A 22,766-nucleotide genomic window follows, 5' to 3' on the forward strand; every position below is an offset into this window, starting at 1 on the left:
CGCCATGCTTCTCATCTTGGTGCGGGCTTCTCGGCAGTGCCACTAGATGGCGAAGCATGTCCAGATAGAAGCGCGAGAGCGGAGCCCGGTTTACACTTTAACGCGTTGCTAAGCATTTTCACGCAACAGAGCGCTGTGCATTTGGGAGGCCACGAGCAGGCTTCGCGGTGGAGGCGATAGATGGTGCCGAGTTTTCTTTTAAAGAACTATGAAAGAAGAGTCCCACTGCAATACCATGCCTCATGCATAACTCATTTCGACAGAGGCCATAAAAAAATTAGCTTGCACTGGAGGTGCAATGCTAAAGAGACAGCGGAGCTGATGGGCACCTAGCTAGTCCTGGCTTTTGGGCTAGGCTAAGCACTACCAAGTCATGCCCAACATTTTCTGGAATTTATTGATTATTCATTGATTATTGATTAGCTATCGATGACTGACTAAGGTTAAGTAGTCCCAACTATGCTTAGCTAGACTTAGCCAGGCTCAGCTTCGCTAGTTCACAGGGGTATGTGCCATTGCGCTTGGACCCTTTCTGCACTACCGCCAGGATCGGCCCACAATTTCAGTTCGCACGTTACGAACTAACGCTTGGCTTAAACAGCTACGCTTTTAATATGTTGTGTTGCTATATTAATTGAGTGCTGAACGCATTATCGTCAACAGTAATTGTTAGATGGGTTCTGCCGAATTTTGTAAAACGAAGCCGTACTGATGAACTCGTTGGCTTTTTTATTTTCCCTTCTCGAGAACATCGCCATTTTTGCTCTCCCTATATACTGGCGTGTATGTCCTACCGTTTATTTAGTAATAGTAGGAAGCTGACCTATAACACCCAAATTGGGAGCTTCAGCAAAAAGTGATTCTGCGGAGCTCCTGAAACGAAGTTTTGGCCATGGGGCAGAACTGGCAAGGTAAGGCACTTCGGAAAGGCAAGTGTCTCTGCCTAGGTCTATCCCCATTCTCACAGATAACACAACTCAGGAGTCGTAAGAATTTGCTAATGGGGTGTGCCAACTTAAGAAGTAAATATTTTGAAGACTCGCTTATTGAGCACCCATATGTGCCAATAGGCACCCTCGTACCCCACACTACACACCTTCATTGCGTCGCCCTACACATCGCCAGCCTCGCACGCCCCTCTCCCTTCCCCTTGTTCGGTGCATGAGTAGACTGCGCCGACGTCAAAGGGATGGAAAGGAGAAGGTAGAGAGGCTGGCCATGCGATTAAGGCGTGCATGTACGGTGCACGGCTGCGATGACTCACTTTTTTTTTCTAATTTGCATTTTTTTTTGGCACACACACACACCCAGTAGTCAGATTATTTTTTTTTTTATAACCGAAACACCGCATGGGGACATTGTGGTAAGCAGTTTAGTTTGCCATAGGGCACATGCAAAAGTTGACAGTGCATTGGCTGCTCATTGTTCTATGTTGTTATAAGTGGGTTTCACTGCACTGTAACAGTTCATTGTGAGCTATCATTTTTCGCTTTAGCGCTTCTTGTGGCGGGCCTAAGATAGGTGCTTTCAATGAGGGGTGACATGTGTTCGATGGATTCACTGCATCCTAAGCACCACCGAGACGTACACAGCCGCTACTGTAGTCACCAATGGGGTCATCATTGGGGTTGGACGCGTTGCATACTGACCAGCCAAGTTTTAATAATCCGATGAAGGCCTATTTCAGCATCAAATAAATGTTTGGTCCCTTAGAAACGCACGGGGGCTGGCCGGGACCTTTGATCAGGATCTTAAGCAGAGTTGAATCAACAACAGTCTACTGCATGTATAAGAAACCCAGAGCTTTGCAAGGCACAAGCATCACAATGCCCACCTCCTGCACAGCGGCAGCCAGTGCTTGGTACACATCCTCGAGGTCGATGCCCCTTTCGGCGGGGTCCAGCGCCAGGGCAGTGTGCAACAGGGTGTCCAGTGGTGGCGGGATCTCCGACCGGTGGGACAGTCCTCGGCGTTCCTGCGTCACAGCGCGCTCCACCGCCGCACGCTCTGCCGAGCCCCATGGCACTTCCTCTGCACGCATGCACCATTGCAAGATTTGTCAACTCTGCACGTCTGCTTTAGAGATCACTCACACAATACGTGGCATCACTACCCCACCAACTGTAGGGAGCCTTCATATGCATGCCTACGCTCTGTTTAAAGGTGGTGTAAGGGTGCCGGCCACCCCCTAAATGCTGGGCTAACCTATCTGCCAAATTTTATTGCATTAGCATTCTTAGGATACTTCATGGCCATCGACCCTACTTCATAACAGCAGATAGCAGGAGGCTGCCACAGTTCACGGTGTTCAAAAGGAAGACGCTCTCAAAGGGCACTCTTCCCACTGGGATGCCCATTCGCACCCAAGCAAAAGGGTGGATGTGAGTGGAACTGATGGCTGACTGGCTCAAGACAGTCTAAGGACAGCAACCTCTTCTTCTGGCGTCACTGCTCGCTGTGGACAGTTCCCACAACCATCTCGAGGATGGCGTCCGCCGCCAAATGAAGGACATGCACACAGACCTTGCTGTGATACTGGGTGGCATGACATCAGTGCTGCAGCCCCTTGATGTGTCAATCAACAAGCCCTTCAAAGAGAATGTGTGGCGGCTTTACACAGAGTGGATGGCAGAGGGGAACCAGGCAAGATAAAGAGGCTGACCAACGACATGCTTTGCAAATGGATTGTGGAAGCATACAGCTCAGTTCCATGTCACATGGTCATCCGCAATTTTTAAGAAGATGGGCATCTCAAATTGCCTGGACGGCACGGAAGACAATGTACTGTGGGCCAACAATGTCCCAAAAGTGGCCAGCGACCTTGATAGTTCCGCGGTTCAGATAGCAAGATCGACAAGTAGGCCAGTAGGACATTGTGAATGGCGCATTTTTTTATTCACATCACGTACGTGTATTTGCTATAAAGGTAACATTTTGATCGCAATTTTTTCATTTATTTCCATAGTGATATGAAATGTCGACTCTTGGAAAAAAATACGTCGAAACTTTCTTTCCAGATTTTTTTTTTCAAACCTTCCCCACACATTTACATCCGCTTTTCTGAAAAAAGGTGGGTTCATTACGCGAGTAAATACAATAATTAAATTAACAAGCATGGTGGCATGAGCACACAAACAAACAGATCTCACTCAATGAGCACGAACACTGGCTGCACAATGCTGGCGTGGTTAAGAGTGCACGCAGAGGGAAGAGAAGGCTTCCTCTGCCACTCACCGCAATGCAACTTTGAACCTCGAGATTACGGGACCTCGTGCACTGAATGTGCAGAAACACAGCGCACATGAAGCCACCAGCCATCTCGGTATGCACCAGCGTTTGCACCCGCCACAGATTAACTCCAAGATAGTGCGCACAGCAATGTGTGTGCTCAGCCATGTATAGCCATGGCCAAGCTAGAGGGGGTGACACGCGTTCAGAACCAGGTCTTCTAGCTTGTGCTTCACACCACCTGGCAACATGCAAAATAGTCTACCGACTGCTCGAGGCACAAAGTGGGTCAGTATGACCACTGTGCAAGGTGTAAAAAAAAAAACCCTTCAGTTTTCAATCATGGAGGTCTTTGGATCAGCATGCAAAATGATGGCAGCACAAAAAGGGAAGAACACATGATGCACACCTTTTACTGTGTAAGTAAATATGGTAAAAGGCTACTCAGACGAGAGGGAGAAATCCACCTCCCTAGTTCGAGGGGAGAACACCAGGTGACGACAATGTCACTCTTCCATCAGGCAGCACAGGCCCCACAGAACTCCACGCTGAGATAGGAGATTGCTTTTGTTCAAGAAAGTTCTTTGTTGGTGGGAAGGGTTGTGGAGACAGCCTCTGCAGGTTCATCTGTCCAGTGGTTACGATGCCTTTACCGTTCACTACCATCAGCCCCACCGCCAGAAGAGATGTGAAGAATAATTCATCTAATCGACGGAAGAAGTCTTCAAGGATTATGGGACTTCTAGCAGCATGTTCGATACAGACAGGCAGGAGAACAAAAGATCATTCTATCAGAAAGAACCAGAGTGAACAGAGAACAGGATGGTTGGCAGTTTTTTCCACCATGTTCAGCCCCAACCAAAGTCAACTAGTCCAGCTTCTTACCTCGAGAGGCACAAAGCTGCAAAGTCAGCACATTGGTAAGTATTCAATGAAGCAGTATTCTAAGTGGTTCCACATTGGGGAGCCCTGGACAAAAAAGGGGAGAATGACGTCATGAGCCATCACGCTGGTTCCCCCTGCTCCCGTGCTCACACTGACTGTGCAGCTATGTTGCTGGATTTGAGAGAGGTCAATGTTGGCAGTTTTAAAACGACCCACACCCTCAACACCGAGCACGCACACGGGCGTATGTATGCTGCCCCAAAAGCACGAGAATTCCTCCACAAGTGATATGAAAAACAGTTGCTTCAAAGCTTCAACCTGTTCCTGCCACTAAAAAAGTTATGCAGATCTAACGAACATCTTCTAATGTATTTGAAACAAAGCTTTCGTTAAGTGGTTAATCAACTGCTGTAAACGTGCCTATTTCACTTCTGCATCTTCGCATTAACAGGGGTGGAAGTGGGCTTGAGCCTTTAGGAGCAGCTCAGGGAGCAGGAATAATGCTGTTTTGGAGCAGCTTTGGAGCAACAAAAGGGCAGTTTTGGAACAGCTTCGGAGCATCAAAAGGCAAGTTTTGGAGCAGCTTTCTACGGTCAAACCTCAATGTTAATTGCAATTTTTTATTTCTAGTAAACATAAAAAGCAAAAATTCAAATAGCTTTTACTCAACATTCAATACTGAACCGACAACACATTTCACAAATTAAACAAAATATGTTCCCATCACAGAGCAAACAACTAGAGATAAGCGATGCTTGTAACAGCTAGACCTGACACAGACAAATGATAGATAAATGTTCATGTTAATATAACACCACAGCTGACATGAGCAACAACCCAGAGAAGACTAGAGACAAGCGAAATGTTTCCTTTTGCACCTTCATTCTAAACCTAATGGGAATCTAGGCCAAATGAAAAAAACAACTTACGCGCCCATTATTAAAGCGTCACAGCTGACATGATAAACTAAGCGGAAACTAGACATAAGCGATCCACTGCATAACTAAGCCTGACTACACTTCAGAGACATAAAAATAAATGTTCCTGCCCTTTCCCGCTCGCTAGCAATTTCTGGCTGGTCCCGTCAAACAAGCGCTGCCACAGAGAGAGCAGGGAGTTCGCTAGAAGTGCACCACGTCACGGATGACAGCTGAACGAATGCGTATCTCCTGTTCCCTGTGCAAAGCGACTGGCGTTGAACATCTCATTGTTGCGTCACATTTGACGGCACTGCTTGGGGGCAGTTTCGGCACGTTGAATGCATTTTGGAGCAGGACGGCTCAGGAAAAGCGGGCTGGCGCAGCGTGGTGCAAATGGCGCAGCACTTCCACCCCTGCATTAAGGAAACTGGCGTGCGCACATGTGCTGTCGCACACCCGCGTTACGCAATCTTACACACGCAGCAATCATCTCAAAGAGCTAGTTCGCGCTGTCACGATAGAAGTGTACGCGTGATGGTGGTTAATATTTCGATCCCACCGTTGGGTACGCAATTAAATTCGTCTTTTAACGTGTGAGCTATTCAGCAAGACGGAAGCACCCAGCAGCTACACGCAGGAAAGTCCGGGAGTGACCGCAAACAAATCTTCACTTTAAAACAATCCGTGAAGAAACCAAGACCACGAAGGCAACGGCGATTTTGATGCTGCCTCTAAACTGCCAGTGAGCACGGTGCGATAGGCTGCTACTCAAGTGGGCAAGATGCCCGCTGTCTCATTCGCCGGTGCACCGGTGCAGCAAAACGTCTCAAGTTCCCCCAGCGATGTCTGCATCAGTGCCTTGGGCCGAAAAAGGTGCGACGTTAACGTCAAGTAATGTGCATTCCTCAATGCGAAGTGGGGAATTTCTCCCCCGTGTGATTACCACTTCAGGATTGGGAGGCTTGCAAACGACCTTTATGCAAAAAGAAATTGTGTGTACCACAGGCAATGTCCGATGACAAAAATACACATTCTTGCACATCTCAAGCTGCCACGGTAAACACTGCAGCTTCCAAACCGCCACACAGAGTTAGTGTGACAAGAGTATAGCAGTGGAGGCAGCTACAGAGAAAGACGGGAAGCCCCGCGTGCGTACCGGTGAAGAGCTCCCACAGGACAACACAGAACTCGTAGAGGTCAGCCGCTTTGGTGGGACGACCGCCAGTGAGCACCTCGGGGGCCAGCCAGTGGCAGTAGAAGTCAAGGAAGTCGTCGCCCGGTGGACTGTACGAGGCCGCATCACCACCCTCCGCATCCTCACTGCGATCATTTGTACATCAGCACAACTCAATCACTAGTTTTGCTTCTTTCAGTATCGCAGTGCTGCACCTACAACATACAGCCAAACCACACTTTAATAATAGAGTCGACATGAAAATAACTTTGCTACATCCGATAGTCATTATAAGCATATACAGTCGACTTCCGTTAATTTTACCCTCAATGAACCGACGAAACAGACCGAATTATCCGACAGGTTGAATTAAAACAATATGCAGCAAAAAACGACAAAACAGGCTGATCCATTTGGCAGTATTTGCCCGATTCTAACATGCCCCTGAATCAAAACGCACCTACTTGCTATGTGCTCAAAGTAGTAAACTAACATAGAAATTACATTAAAGCTCCCAAACAAAGTGGGAAACTAACACGCACCCGATTTCCTAGCAAGAAAAATTGTAGCACAATGGCAGCCGGTTTAGGAGTCAGCTTCACCTCACGTTTTCTGTTACAAATCAGCTTTGCTGCAGCACACTTTTGTCATCCAGCAAAGCATGCAAATGTTGTGAAGGTGATTTTCATTTCGTGTCTAATTGCGACGTGCCGGTGATTTCTGGCATAATTTTCTCCAAAAAAAGAAAGACGTGTAAGAATCAGGTAACCACCAGAACCAAAGATTGTGAGCTATGGTTATCGTTGTGTTTCGAGTGAACGTCTCGGTAACACAAGCAGAAAAATAGCCCATTTTATTTTGCGTGCATCGTTTTTATATGCTACTGCGGCGACGTGATGGTGATTGGCAGTATGCTGTGGCTCAAGGTGGAGTCACGAGATATGCTTTCTGCTGTCAGTTGACGACAGGCTTGCATGACGCAGCAGTTATTGCTTGAAAATCTTCCTAGGGCAGGCCGAAAATAGGCATTTTCGACGAGAGAGGTCATGTGCTTAATGCATTTACTGTTCCCTGTAAGCTATGCTGTGACTGACATGACAGGGACTGGTGAAGTACAAATTATCCGTGGCAAGGCCAATTTTATGACCAAATTACGAAAGCTTGCCCCATAGAAATGCATGGGTGCCGGCCGGGACTTTTGGCAAGGACAGAATTAACCAGAAAATTTAATTAACCAGAGTCAAACTACCACAGATGTACTGTACATGTTACACGCTGATATTGGCAAGCCATTTTATATGCACTTTGTTATGTCGAATAATTCGTTATACTCGTGTTCGTTACACTGACCTCTGACTGTACAGTTGAATACCTGCATCACAAATATTGGTCAACAATATTTCAGGCACAATAATTTTCTTTATTCACTATCAATGTCCAATGACATAATGCTTTAGAATTGGTGCCACAACAAAGTCCGTGATGGGCCCATTTTCACTTTCATTAAATTGTCACAGTTAAACAGTTATACCTCGATACAACTAAGGCGGTAAAATTTGCCATTTGCATCATTATAGTACCAAAATTTCGTTAAATCCCCTGTCCACAACCTATTTTTGCCATTTCTTAGCAGTGGTAGCAAAGAACAGAGCACGAACATTAAGCTTGGGGTAAATTTAACATTCTGCTAACCTAAATTATTTCCATTTTAATTCTGAGTGATACGTATCGTTGCAGAGTACTGCTTTGGTGAAGGCACTGCCGTGTTTTACGTGACGTTTGACGTGGGGCACGTCAGTAGCCAACATCGAAATCATTTCTTTCTTTCTTGAAATGCTTGTGGCCAATAAATAACTTCTGCATGTAATTCGAGCGGGTGATTCAATCCTTTTTATGAAGAAACATAGCACGACTGACTTTACAATATTCAAATATTTAGCTACTCTGTAATTACGGTGACTCATCATAAAATGCACAGAGTCATTCTACCACCTTGATTTGCTTTCACTTGAGTCTCAAACATCCTGGCATAAAATTATGTACGTTTCACACGTATCGACAGTAGATCTTAATTCATGTCTGAAGGGGCTACTGAAATTCAGCCTTTTATGCAAATTAGCACAGTCACCGATAAATTTTTTTACACTGTAAGGGCCGCAAATTTTCATAATTATCGGGCATCGAAAAGACCAAAACTTGAATGAGAAAAAAATTCAGTGTTAAATTTGTGAGGCGGTACGAAGCATAGCCTCCGCCCATTTCACATCAACTTCACCCCCATGCCTTATAGTGTCTGCTGTACTGAGACGACGCCATCATGAAAAGAGCCAGCAGCAAAAAGCGAATGCAGTGTCTGCCTCTCGCTCCAACGCATCTTCAAAACTGGACATCACGCAGCCTCCAGTACTAAACACGCAGAAAGAGAGCGAATATGATGCCTCGCCATCTACACATGCCCACTGCTTCCCAATGGGCCATGAAAATCCAGTGGACATCCGAATTATATCCGAACATCCACGTCCAGAGGCGATTATCCCCAGGAATACCCAGGTACGTTGTGTTCCGGTTATATTGAACGTTCATTTTTTAAAAATCTCGAACCTCCTAAGGACATCTGCACTGGATTTTATACAGACGTCCTGCATCAGACAATAGAGGGACATCCATGGGACATCATCTATTTGATTATTTCTCAACAGTTTCTGCACTGCGTATGGTGCAAGCGACATCTGCAATGAGCATCGCATAAAGTCTCGATCGCGAGTTCACAGAATTTTGGTGGCAAAATTGCACGCTTCCAAAAGAAAAACAAAATAAGAATGCCCACAGTTCAAGCGCCACGAATTTGCAACCTCGTACATCGCTTCAGAAGTTTCATTAACTTTGTTCCTATGGATGTCCGATGGATGTACTGAAAAGGCCCAAGTGCATGGCTTTGCATGTCCCTGTAACGTCCGAATGTACGGTTCTGGCAGCCATCGGATGTTCGACGGACTGCCAATTTTCTTGCGCATAAGCGTCCTATGGACGTTCGTAGTAAATCCGGCTTTTGGTTGCACAGCACGCAACTTGAGAGAGGTGCATTCGCAAGCAGCCACTTATAATTTAACCTTTTGATGACATGCATCCGCGGACGTTTCCATTCATTGCCTCAATATTCTTTTGCTACGGCAGTGATATTTTATTATACTGAAATCGTGTGTAAATATACTTTGTTATAATGAGGTTCTAAATGCAAAGTATTTTATGAACAAGAAGTTACAAAAAGTTTTGTACTTCGTTATCGTGAGAATTTTGTTATATTGAGGTCGGTTATCTCGAGGTTTAAGAGAAATTTACTGCAAAGGTTGTAAATGACTCCACAACATGACTCCGATTTTCTCAGAAAATAAAACTGCTGCCATATTTGGCAGAAGAACTGAGTGTATAACACCTCTAAATAAATAGAAAATGAGGATTTTAAAGGTTTATTCAGCCTGTAATGTGGCCCTCCCCCTTTCCTCTAAATATAAACTTGGTGAATAACAGTCACTTCAGGACACCATGAGAACATCGCACTAACAGCTTCACTGTATAAAAAGCAGATATGTAGTGCGGTCAGTGAGCAGAACCCAGTAAACATCTTGTAAGATATTTAGTAAAACGAACTGCTAGGCTAGTTGTGTTCATAGTAAAACATGTAGCACCTGTCTCTTTTGTCCCATCTTGTTTTCGGGCTCAGTTTTTAGCTGCAGTCAAGTCCCGCTACAACGAAATTCACGGGACATGCGAAAAATTTCGTTGTGGACGAACTTCGTTGACGCGAAATTAGTACGTATATACGTGCGCCAAACGGCAAAGCCGCGAACGAAACCGAAACCATCGTCCGGGAAATCTTCGTGATGGCATGGGGGCAAAGTTTGAGACGTACCGAAGGCGGTCAATAACATGTAAACTTCACGAGAGAATGCATTTCGCGCCGCTGTTGGAGCATTTTTCATACACTGCGGCCGACGCCGAACTGAACACGCGTGCCCGGCCGATCGTGAAACTCTCATTTTGTGGCACATGCACCGTTGCAATTAATGAAGCAGTTTGAATGACCAGAATTTCATTGCATATTTATAACAAAGTCTGCAAACTTGGCAAGCTTGCGCTTACCAGAAGTTTTATTTGCAGAAGTGAGTAAACCTGTATTTCTTACGCTTCACGGCAAGCAAAGGCGTTACGCGAGTCTCACAGTCCATTAAAAGAGCCATAGCAATGTCATTGTCGTGGGCTCTGTTAACTTTTAAGATGAGGTCAAAAGGATCCATTACTTTCAAAGTAATTGCCTCAGTCAGTGTGTCTACAGGTTGTCATTTTTCCCAGACGACGAGGCGTTGGCATCATGTTGACAACAGCGGCTGCGGCGCGCCGCCGCCGTATCTTGAAAGCAATTTACGCCGTGCACTAAGTGTGCGCCCGCGCATGCCTCGTCTTCAAAGCGATCTACGATGTGGCCAAAGTGCAACTAGTGCCGGTAGAGTCGTGTGCGTTGTGCTTTTTTAGTTCGCGTTGAAGTGAGAGATGGCACGGAGCTCAATTCGCTCGCTGCTATTGCCGAGCCCTCTCATTCCATCATGTTGACAGAGTTTCCGCAGGATGTGTTCATGTTTACCTGTGTGCGCGTGACATCGTGCTTGGTACTAATTTCATTAGTAAGCGAATGTTTACTAGTTTATGCAGCCGATAAAACTACGATCCATAGTTCGTATAGCTGTCTACTAATATGCTATCCCAATTGATGCTTCGCCTTTTGGGCGAAACTGCAAAATGTTTTTCTTCCGCTTTCTACCTTGGCGATCATATGTGCCTTCTCGAGAAACAGAAGTTTACACTTCTTCGTTGGCGTAGCCATTTCGACCGGACACACACACCACAGAAAACGGCAGCGATTGTGATGATCCCGTGCAGTCTCGGCAAGGCGCGTGATGACCACGCGTGGCTATGAATTGCAGTGGTGCAAATCGGTACGATGAACTTGATTTCGTTCACAAAAACCTCATTCAAGCGGACATACGATGGTCACAGCTTTGGAAGGGCCTCCCAGGTGAAAATTTCCAACTGGGATCCAACTGGGATCAGCTGGGATGAACTGGTTCCAGCTGGAAACCAACTGGTCCCAGTTACACACCAACTGGTCCCAGTTGGAAAGCAACTGGGTAGCAACTGGTTCCAGTTGGGATCCAACTGGAACAATTTCCAGTTATGCTGGGAGTGACTGGACCCAGTTGGGATCCAACTGGAACTTTCACCAGTTGTACTGGAATCAACTGGTCCCAGTAGAGAGGCAACTGGAACTTTCACCAGTTGTACTGGAATCAAAGTTCCAGTTGGATTCCAACTGGAACTTTGACCAGTTGTATCAGTAGCAACTGGAACCAACTTAAACAATGGCCAGTTGTACTGGTAGCAACTGGTTCCAGTTTGAATCCAAATGAAATGGTGACCAGAAGTTTAAATGAAAGCAAGTAACATGCAGTGCTTGTTAAGACAGCAGCAGCTAGTCCTACTTATACTGAGCAATTAAGTTTGGCAGTTTTAGCAATCCTAGCAAACATTCTAATAGAAGTTTGTAATAATTAGTCTAATACGTTTGTATTAAGTTTTGTATTAGACCAATATAAATTTCTATTAGTCGTACTGATTTACCTATAAGATCAATAGGCCGTGTGTATTAGACTTATTAGTCTTATACAAGCAGTGTTGCGTGTCTACTAGTTTCTCTATTAGACTAATAGGTCCTATTGGCCTTATGAAGATTGTTGCTGGTCTTATACAACATGTACTGCTAGATTCTGCAGCTCTTGTTTGCTGGTGAAAGTTAATCGACAAAAAATTAGACTAGCGGACCGCTTGCTTGCATGGAGAGGTGTTTCTAATTAATCACTGAATAATTAAAAATGCTGCTGTACAATTGGACAGCAGATTGCATTCGCACGTTTGCATTTGTTTCAGCGCACCATCTCTCAGCGACATACACAAAAGCGACGTGCGCCTACATGGTCTTGCCAATTTTGCTTCACTGAGCCTCGTCGGGATCAGTCGAGGAAACAGCTGGTGTTTACAGCACACGAAAAAAAAAAAAAAAAAAAAAAAAACCCGAACAACCAGCCGTCAGATCGCGGTGCCCGGTCAGCTTTCGAACGACGGTCAATAGCAGCAACCATATTTGTACGGAGACACCGTAATATTTGTTTGCCGCTGAAGTTTCGTCAGTGTCGTATTTTGTGTTGAAGTGCACATAAAGTAGATGTTGAACTTTTAATGTAAATTGCTAACTTGATACCGCATATAAAAGGCCGTAATATTTATTGACATCAAAGAGCAGTATCGCAGAGAAGGGAACACGGCGGGCAGGAAAGCCATAAAACTGCTACCGTAATCAGCCGTAGTTGCGCACAGCACGTGTGTAATGGCGGCTGCCATGTCTAGGCGAGGCGTACGTGCGTGTTAGTGAATGAACGATGTGTTTTTAAGGAACCCGTGGTGTTAGCGCCTGCGCAATCTGATTCGTGCAGTAGTATATTTGGATAGGTTTATCTATGGCTGCTGTTTTGACTTCAAAACAACGCAAGGCAACTGTTTTACCCCTGCCCTTCGCGGCTTTGTGGATCTATCAGCGTACATCGATGTGCAGTGTTCTCCCCGGCGCCGATTCACCATTTCGAGGTAATTATACTTCTTATTCTTCTTAGTATGAAGTGTTTTCTTCTTTTTTTTTTTATCCTGACGGTGGACGTAAGTACTTCTGTACAGTGCCGTCGGGCCGATTGCTGTGTGCGTTGCAGCAATGACATGCCTGTTTCCGACAACGCTGTGCAAGATTTCTGTCTAGAGTTCTTTATATCTGCCTTCTGTTTCGATGGAACACATATCTTATGTTGATTTTGTGTGCTTTATAATTGTCCTATCGTGTCACGAGGCATCATTTTTTATTATGATAAACATTTTGAGCTAGCATATATCACTGTCCTAAAATTAGTTTGGTAATTCTGTATTCTAATTCTTCTATATGTGTGTATTTTTGTGCCCAGGTTTTTTAACCACTTCCTCAAAAGGACGTCCTTTGGTCGAAGTCAACGAAAAGCAAGATGATTCTGACAAATCAAGATTGCTGACCTGATGAAGATCTCGAAAGATGAATCTGTAAAAATACATGCTGGTGCTAATAAATGCTTTTAGCAATTTTACCTGTTTTTCGTTATGTATTGGTACATTGCAACATTTTCTTTCACTAACAGACTGTAGTAGTGTCAATAACCTAATAGGCTATTAGTGTTTGTATTAGAATTTTTGATAGGGAATTAAGCAAAAATAGCTAAACTGCCTTAGTTGTATGAAATCCATCAGCAGAATACACTTTTGATAGGCTTCTGCATGGGCCAGTTGCAATGGGGACCAACTGGGATCAGTTGCAATGGGGTCCAACTGGGACCAGTTGCAACGGGGTCCAACTGGGACCAGTTGCAATGGGGACCAACTGGGACCAGTTGCAACGGGGACCAACTGGGACCAGTTGCAACGGGGACCAACTGGGAATTGTTCCATAAACCAGTTTAACTGGAACCAGTTGCATTCCCAGTTGGAAATTTTCACCTGGGCTTCTAATTTGACTACTTGGCAGTTCCAATTTCAACTCAATTCCACTTTCGTTCTCTAAAAGTTCAATGAAGGGGAAATACCGAAAAAAAACGTCTTCGTTATGGCGAGACTTTTTTTGTATTACTTTCTATGGACAGCTGACAGGAAATCGGAAAATCTTTGTTGTGGTGGAAATTTTCGTTATAGCGGCATTCGTTGTAGGGGGATTCGACTGTATAACATTTTTAGTGGCATGTGTGGAGATCTTGGACGAATATAACTTTTTCTGGCATTCCATTACAATACATGTTCTATCCTGGCTTTCTTCAGAAGTGCTCGTGCAAGGTTCTTCACAAACAAAGTAACACCACCCAAACGCTCTTGAGAGAACCTACAATCATTTAAACTCACGAATAATAGGCAAGCACCGTGAATGGAAGTCTACTCTCCCTTTTCATTAAGTTTCTCTGTCTGCATTTTCTCGTGGAATGCCACAGTTATGCTGCAGAAGTAATAGCAGTCACTGCGGTACAGTAGAAACTGCAACACACTTATCACACAGCGCAACCAGTTCGCCATTGTTCCTGAACACAGCAGATGGCCTGACCACAAGCAGTATCCTCCATGACGACGCAAAAACAGCCACAGTTTGTCTAGACAGTGAGCACTGACTGTGCAGTGTACAGTTGAGCAGACCATGTGTACAGTTCAGTGGGCCAATGAAATCATTGTGGTGAGCCACATAATTATTCTCGTGGCAACACACCATGCGCTGCACTGAACTAATGCAAGAGGCATCGTCTGCTTTCGCAGAATTTCAGCAGCAATAACCCTGGGCTGGACTTGGCGTGGAACTGGTTCCGAACGTTTCCTGCGAAAAGTTACGATTAAGGTTTGGTTTTAAGATGGCAGGAAAATATGAGTTCGGCTTGGTCCTGCTTCAGCTGAAAATAATGGTTCAGCTTGGGTCTTCCAGTTCAGTTTCGGTTCGATTTGACTGACACCCTGGCATATAGCCTACACCCGTTTGCTCTCTAATCCACACCACTGTCTTCATGCCTGTTAACGTTACGCGCAACACGGTGCATTACAAGGGAAACCCAAACACCCACCTGCGCTGCACAAACTCGAAGTTTCCGAGCTTTCCAAGGCACGGCGACACCACGTAGATGCAGTGGGAGGACACGCACCCATGCACCCAGTGCCGGCTGTGCAAGAAAAGCAGTGCCTCGCACGTCTGCTGGAGCAAGAGGAGCAGACGACTCTGGTCGAGGGGGCCACTGGCCAGGAGGTGCTGTGCATTGTGCAGCACGTCGAAGAGGCTGCCGAAGTGGACACACTCGAAGACGAGCAGCATGTCATCCATGTTCTGCACGGGACTCACAGCCAGTGGCCACAGCAGGTACGGGTGGAAGCTCAGCCGGCGGATTTTCTCCAGCTCGGTGATGAGGATGTCGGAGCCGGGCCCCCGGCTGTGGCTGCCGTTGAGTGAGGATTTCTTCACAGACACTTTCAGCTTGTCCCAGTACATGCTGGCATAATAGATGGATGCAAGATGGTTAGTACATTCAGATCTTGCAACCAATGGAACAGTACCTTCATCATATGTGATATTCGTTGCAATAAACATGTCAATTTACTTCGTTAAACCTGACAATAGCGTTGACCCGACCGTAGCACAAAGGTACCAAGGAACCACACGGTTTCTGCTGTGTCAACAATATTTTCAGAGTGGTGGGAAGACAGCACAAATGAAGACACGGCCATCTTGGCTCGCTCACACTTTGAACCCACCATAAATTACCTCCAAGATAGGGCACGCAGGCTGCATATGTGTACAGCTGCGCTAACAGCCATGCGCAGCTACGGCCGAGCTAGAGGAGGATACAAGCATCCCCCTTCCCCCCTTAGTGCGCACGTTATCGCGTTACCGTGCTGCTTCCCCATCTCCACCCCACCTCTGCTCACACAGGAAGACGCCACGCATCAAGCCACCACACCCTTTTCGGCTCACCCTCATACGCTTTCCCTCACACCCACAGTATACGACCAAACGACCTAGATAGTAGGTGGCCTGTACTCTGCTTTATGACATCACACTAATAGGACCGACTGCCACAGAATATAATTTGAATGCTGCTGCATAAGACGCAGTGATTTTGACATCACCACGTTCGTCACACCGAGCTGGGCAATGGTAATTTCCGCCCTAGTAGCATGACGTCATAAAGCAGAGTGCACAGGCCTTGTAATGTCTAGGTGGCATTGACATGACGTGCGGGCTGCAATAGGAGAGACAGCAAGAGGATCTTGCTGATACACTGCTGCGTTTCGGCAGCCACATTCCATCACACGGCGCACAATTTGAGAGATGCGTTTGCAAGCAACGGCATGTAATTCAACCATTTGACAAACCACGCCCATAGAACTTTCCCTTTATTGCCTCGATATTTCTTTGCAGCAACAGCGAAATTTCATTATATTGAAATTGTGTATCAACACATTTTGTTACATTGAGGTTTAAAATACATGGCGCTCATAGAAAAGAAGCTCTAACAAGTTAAATACTTTGTTATATTGAAGTTTGTTATCATAAGCCAATTTTTATGTCCACTGCAGATCGAAGGCCTCTCCCTGCAATCTACAATTACCCCTGTCTTGCATTAGCTAATTCCAACTTGCGCCTGCAAGTTTCCTAACTTCGTGAGCCCACCTAGTTTTCTGCCGTCGTCGACTGCGCTTCCCTTCTCTTGGTATTCATTCTGTAACTCTAATGGTCCACAAGTTATCCCATCCTATGCATTACATGGCCTGCCCAGCTCTATTTTTTTCTCTTAATGTCAATTAAAACATCAGCTATCCCCGTGTGCTCTCTGATCCACAACGCTCCATTCCTGTCTCTTAACGTAAGGCTTAACATGCTTCGTTCCATCCCTCTTTGCACGGTCCTTAACATATTCGTTGCCGTGAAACGATTTTGACACACCCTGAAACGATTTTGACGATTGTGTACAAATGTACTGAGTCATTAGAGTAGGTCCTTCCGATCATTAATTGACGCATCTAAGCGCTCCACGTAAAGCGTGTAAATTATTATAAGGTTTTAAAAATGTACATCGCTACGGATTGCAGCACGCCAAGCGGCTGATTTTTTTGCCCATATGACGTGATTTGCCCAGAATACGTCACTGGGCCAGCTATCCGATTGGCTGCCCAGGGCGCGTCATCGATAATTTTTCCAACATTATGGTGAACAAATGTTGTTAGTAATAGTTTAGATGTTAGTTAATTTGTTTCTATAAAAAGAAAGTAACAGAAAGAGAATGCACAAGGACATGTGTCACTACAGAAAAAGCACTTCCGGCCCACAGCAAGTGTCGTCTGCTTGTGTTACAACGTGCTCCGTATTGACGAGAGCTGCACAATCAGTGTTGGTCTTGTTATTTCTTTTCGCAAGCACCATGGTTTGCCCTTGCGTTGTGGGCTGTAAACATAGCAATCGGCGACATGTCAAGCTGCGACATCGTGCGCCGCTGCAAGGCAGCAGACGAGCGGAGTCGCTGCCGCGCATCGGACTGACGGTATCCAAACTGCGCCAGCATCTACGCGTTTGCGGCCGTCACTTCACGTCGAAGGATTGCCACAATAGAATTTAGCTTTTCCGGTATTCAGGTGAACGCAAGCATAAGTGTACTGGCCGTTTTACCACGTTTTACGTGATGAACGGAGGGGCAAACGTGAACTGCTTGCACGGTGCAGCCACCTGGCGGCACACAGCTCAACCAAACACACACCTAATTAATATAGCAGTAACCAAGTTTTTTCTACTTTGCTGCTGGCTCAAATTTTTGGCAGGAGCGTAATCTTGAAGACGTCTTTTTATATGTTTCAAATGTTTTACACTTGGTTACAAGGATATTCCCAGGTGAAAATTTCTAACTGGGATCCAACTGGGATCAGCTGGGATGAACTGGTTCCAGCTGGAAACCAACTGGTCCCAGTTACACACAAACTGGTCCCAGTTGGAAAGCAACTGGGTAGCAACTGGTTCAAGTTGGGATCCAACTGGAACAATTTTCCAGTTATACTGGGAGTGACTGGACCCAGTTGGGATCCAACTGGAACTTTGACCAGTTGTGCTGGAATCAACTGGTTCCAGTTGGATTCCAACTGGCACTTTGACCAGTTGTATCAGTAGCAACTGGAACCAACTTAAACATTGGTCAGTTGTACTGGTAGCAACTGGTTTCCGTTTAGATCCAAATGAAATTGTAACCAGAAGTTTAACTGAAAGCAAGTAACATGCAGTGCTTGCTAAGACAGCAGCAGCTAGTCCTACTTATACTGAGCAATTAAGTTTAGCTGTTTGAGCAACCCTAGCAAACATTCTAATAGAAGTTTGTATTAATTAGTCTAATACAGTTTTGTATTAGACCAATAGAAATTTCTATTAGTCGTACTGATTTATCTATAAGACCAATAGGCCGTGTGTATTAGACTTATTAGTCTTATACAAGCAGTGTTGCGTGTCTGCTAGTTTCTCTAATAGACTAATAGGTCCTATATTATGCAGATGGTTGCTGGTCTGATACAACATGTACTGCTGGATTCCGCAGCTCTTGTTTGCTGGTGAAAGTTAATTGACAAAAAATTAGACCAGCGGACCGCTTGCTTGCATGGAAAGGTGTTTCTAATTAATCACTGAATAATTAAAGATGCTGCTGTACAATTGTGCAGCAGATTGCGTTCGCACGTTTGCATTAGTTTCAGCGTCATCTCAGCGACATACACAAAAGCGACGTGCATCTACATGGTCTTGGCAATTTTACTTCAGTGAGCCTCGTCCCGATGAGTCGTTGAGGAAACAGCTAGTGTTTACAGCACAGCGAATACTTCCCCGCGAAAAAAAAAAGAAAAAAAAAATCCCGAACAACCAGCCGTCACATCGCGGTGCCCAGTCAGCTTACGAACAACTACAGTGTACTAGCTAGAATAGTACACTGTACGAACAACGGTGCAATAGCAGCAACCATATTTGTTTGCCGGTGGAGTTTTGTCAGTGTCGTATTTTCTGTTGAAGCGCGCATAAACTAAATGGTAAACCTTGAATCTAAATTGCTAACTTGATACCGCATATAAAAGGCCGTAATATTTATTGACATCAAAGAGCAGTATCGCAGAGAAGGGAACACGGCGGGCAGGAAGGACATAAAACTGCTACTGTAATCAGCCGTAGTTGCGGACAGCACGTGTGTAATGGCGGCTGCCATGTCTAGGCGAGGCGTCACGCGAGGCGTGCGTGCGTGCGTGTTAGTGAATGAACGATGTGTTTTTAAGGAACCTGTGGTGTTAGCGCCTGCGCAATCTGATTCGTGCAGTAGTATATTTGGATAGTTTTATCTATGGATGCTGTTTTGACTTCAAAACAACGCAAGGCAACTGTTTTACCCCTGTCCTTCACGGCTTTGTGGATCTATCAGCGTGCATCGATGTGCAGTGTTTTCCCCGGCGCCAATTTACCATTTCGAGGTAATTATACTTCTTATTTATGCTTCTTTAGTACAGTATGAAGTGTTTTCTTTTTTTTTTTATCCTGATGGTGGACGTAAGTACTTCTGTACAGTGCCGTCGGGCCGATTAGTGTGCGCGTTGCAGCAATGACATGCCTGTTTCCGACAACGCTGTGCAAGATTTCTGTCTAGAGTTCCTTATATCTGCCTACTGTTTCGATGGAACACACATCTTATGTTGATTTTGTGTGCTTTAGAATTGTCCTGTCGTGTCACGTGGCGTCATTTTTTATTATGATAAACATTTTGAGCTAGCATATATCACACTGTCCTAAAATTATTTTGGTAATTGCGAAGCCACATTATTCTAATGTGGAAGCAAATATTGCCAGCTAAAACGTTTAGTGGTAGGACTAGCACCCCTGTTTTTAACTGCTTCTATATGTGTGTATTTTTGTGTCCAGGTTTTTTAAACCACTTCCAAAAAAGGACGTCCTTTGGTCGAAGTCAACGAAAAGCAAGATTCTGACAAATCAAGATTGCTGACCTGACGAAGATCTCGAAAGAGGAATTTGTAAAAATACATGCTGTGCTAATAAATGCTTTTAGCAATTTTACCTGTTTTCGTTATGTATCTGGTACATTGCAACATTTTCTTTCACACCAATATACCTATTAGACTAATACACTAATAGACCTACTAGACCGATGGGCCTATTAGACTAATGCATTGATAGACCTAATACACTGTATTAGTGTGAATAACCTAATAGGCTGTTAGTTTTTGTATTAGGATTTTTGCTAGGGAATTAAGCAATAACAGCTGAACTGCCTTAATAGTGTGAAATCCATCAGCAGAATACACTTTTGATAGGATTTTGCACGGGCCAGTTGCAATGGGGACCAACTGGGATCAGTTGCAATGCGATAGTATATCCGCAAGTTCAAGATTATTTGAGCTAGCTGGAGTGCATGGACATTCTGGCACATACAGGGCCTGGTTTTGGGACTGGGACCAGCTGGCAATTGGGACCAGTTAGGAACTGGTCCCAGTTGCCAATGGTCCCAGTTACCAACTGGTCCCGTTACTAACTGGTCCCACTCACCAACTGGGAATGTGTTCCCAACTGGTCCCAGTTACCAAGTGGGAATGTGTTCCTTAAACCAATTAAACTGGAACCAGTTGCATGCCAGTTAAATACCAGTTGCAAATTTTCACTTGGGTTAGATCTGTATTTGGTAGTTTAAGCTCTGCGCCATAGATGCCTGGACCATGCATGCCGATCAGGCGGCTCACGTACGTCTACGAAGCTCCTTCATCACAGCGGTATGGAGGGGCTTTAGTTTACGCCTCTGGCTATCCGTCAAAACACCCAGCCCGCCTGTGGTTACCGGACACGCTCGGCGCTGTGACAGAATGCTCGCAATGCACGCTGCTTGATCGCTCTCGCAGGGGTTCGACGGCCTGGCGGCTAGTGGAGAGGTTGGAGAGTCTTCGCGTGCTGGCTCCAAAACAACCGGAAGTAGACGACAACGTACGTCACAACATGACGTAGAGCCAGCGAAGGCGGAGCTTAGCCCCGATCACTCGGCGAACGAGTTGAGGAGGAAAACATGGCTAGGGAGGAGGGCAACTTGTAATCGTCCGTAGCTCTCTGAATATGAGACGCTTCTCTTAAATTGTGACGCAAATGTTTTACTGTAGCTGTATCCTACACGTCTACAAAATTTGTCCGAACCATTTCAGGGACCCTTTAACTTGTTCTTGAGCTTCAGGTTTCTGTTCCATATGTTAGCACCTGCAGAATGCAATGATTGTACACTTTTCTTCTTAACAATAGTAAGCTCCCAGTCAGGATTTCGCAATGCCTGCCGTATGCACCCCCAACCCAACCATATTTTTTGTAAATTTCCTTCTCATGATCAGGGTCCCCTGTGAGTATTTGACCTAGATAAACATACTTCTTTACAGACTCTAGAGGTTTACTGGCGATCCTTAATTCTTGCTCTCTTGCCAGGCTTTTGAACATTATCTTCAACCCCACTCTTACACTTTTTCGGTTAAGGTCCTCAATCATTTGTTGTAATTCATCCCCATTGTTGCTGAATAGGACAATGTCCTCTGCAAACCGAAGGTTGCCGAGATATTCGCCGTTGATCCTCACTCCTAAGCCTTCCCAGTCTAAGAGCTTGAATACTTCTAAGCGTGCAGTGAATAGCATGGGAGAGATTGTGTCTCCTTGCCTGAGCCGTTTCTTGGTAAGTAACTTTCCACTTTTCTAGTGGAGAACCAAGGTCGCTGTGGAATCTTTGTAGATATTTGCCAAGATAATCACGTATGCCTCCTGTACTCCTTGATTACGCAATGCTTCTATGACTGCTGGTATCTCTACTGAATCAAATGCCTTTTTATAATCTATGAAAGCCATATAGAGAGGTTGATTCTATTCCACAGATTTCTCGATTACCTGATTGATGACCTGGATATGATCCATCACAGAATATCCCTTCCTAAAGCCAGCTTGTTCTCTTGGTTGGCTGAAGTGTTGCCCTGATTCTATTGGAAATTATCTTGGTGAATATTTTATACAATAGAGTAAACAAGCTTATGAGCCTATAATTCTTCAACTCTTTAACGTCTCCCTCCCTATGCATTAGTATAATGTTGGCATTCTTCCAGTTCTCTGGTACATTTGAAGTCGTGAGGCATTGCGAATTGTGGGAAAAGGGCATAATATTCGTTATTATAATTTTTTTTTCACATGTACGCCATGACTTGTGGACTCAGTAGAATTGGAAGTTTGAAGAAAACGGAAACTGAAGTGAAGACGAGCATAGGGCAGGTGGCACGGGAGCTGGAAGGGGGAAAAAAAAGAGAAATTGCAAGACCGTAGAGGCTTGGGCTAGTCGGTACATACTCGAAAGGGAAAACAGCGCGAAAAAACACAAGAAGACAAGAAGGGGGACACACACCAGCGCTGACTGACGACTGAATTCTTTATTCAGAAAGGAACACATATATACCTTCTTTTTCCTTTTTTGGTGTATATGTGTTCCTTTCTGAATAAAGAATTCAGTCAACAGTCAGCGCTGGCGTGTGTCCCCCTTCTTGTCTTCTTGTCGTGTTTTTTCGCGCTGTTTTCCCTTTCGAAAAAACAGAGAACAAAACGAAGGAAAAGAAGGGCTACGAAGAGAACGTGTGGAGGAGTACAAGCGGCGAAGCCACGGTTGCAGCAGGATGAGTGCGACGCTGGGGAAGAAGTGCTCCTGCCGTTGTTCCTGCTGCAGCCAAGTGACCAAGGCGTGCCTATCCAGGCCAGATGCGGAGGCCTGTTCCGGGACCCAGGATGAGGCCTGCCGAATGGCTCCTACCAGGGCGCAGTTGCTAAGGGCCGTTCTTAGTTGGGGCCTACCGAGGTGCTGTCCGTGTGGGTCGACCGTAGG

General features: G+C 45.3%; 1 protein-coding gene and 1 long non-coding RNA gene across 3 annotated transcripts in view; one reads left to right on the forward strand and one right to left on the reverse strand.

The window, feature by feature from the left end:
* LOC119453821 (uncharacterized) overlaps nucleotides 1-22,766 on the reverse strand; it is a 95,426-nt gene that overhangs the window by 45,397 nt on the left and 27,263 nt on the right. For both annotated transcript variants that reach the window (XM_037715863.2, XM_049668553.1), the window contains exons 6-8: nucleotides 14,925-15,344; nucleotides 6,190-6,353; nucleotides 1,835-2,031 (exon numbers count right to left, since the gene is read on the reverse strand). In XM_037715863.2, the coding sequence (XP_037571791.1) occupies nucleotides 1,835-2,031; nucleotides 6,190-6,353; nucleotides 14,925-15,344 (781 nt within the window). The remainder of the gene's footprint in view (nucleotides 1-1,834; nucleotides 2,032-6,189; nucleotides 6,354-14,924; nucleotides 15,345-22,766) is intronic.
* Nucleotides 12,578-19,939, forward strand: LOC125946095 (uncharacterized). The gene is made up of 2 exons (XR_007467401.1): nucleotides 12,578-12,765; nucleotides 19,207-19,939. It is a non-coding gene; the product is annotated as an uncharacterized LOC125946095 (long non-coding RNA).

Source organism: Dermacentor silvarum, chromosome 5 (assembly GCF_013339745.2).
Source record: "Dermacentor silvarum isolate Dsil-2018 chromosome 5, BIME_Dsil_1.4, whole genome shotgun sequence".
Taxonomy (NCBI): domain Eukaryota; kingdom Metazoa; phylum Arthropoda; class Arachnida; order Ixodida; family Ixodidae; genus Dermacentor; species Dermacentor silvarum.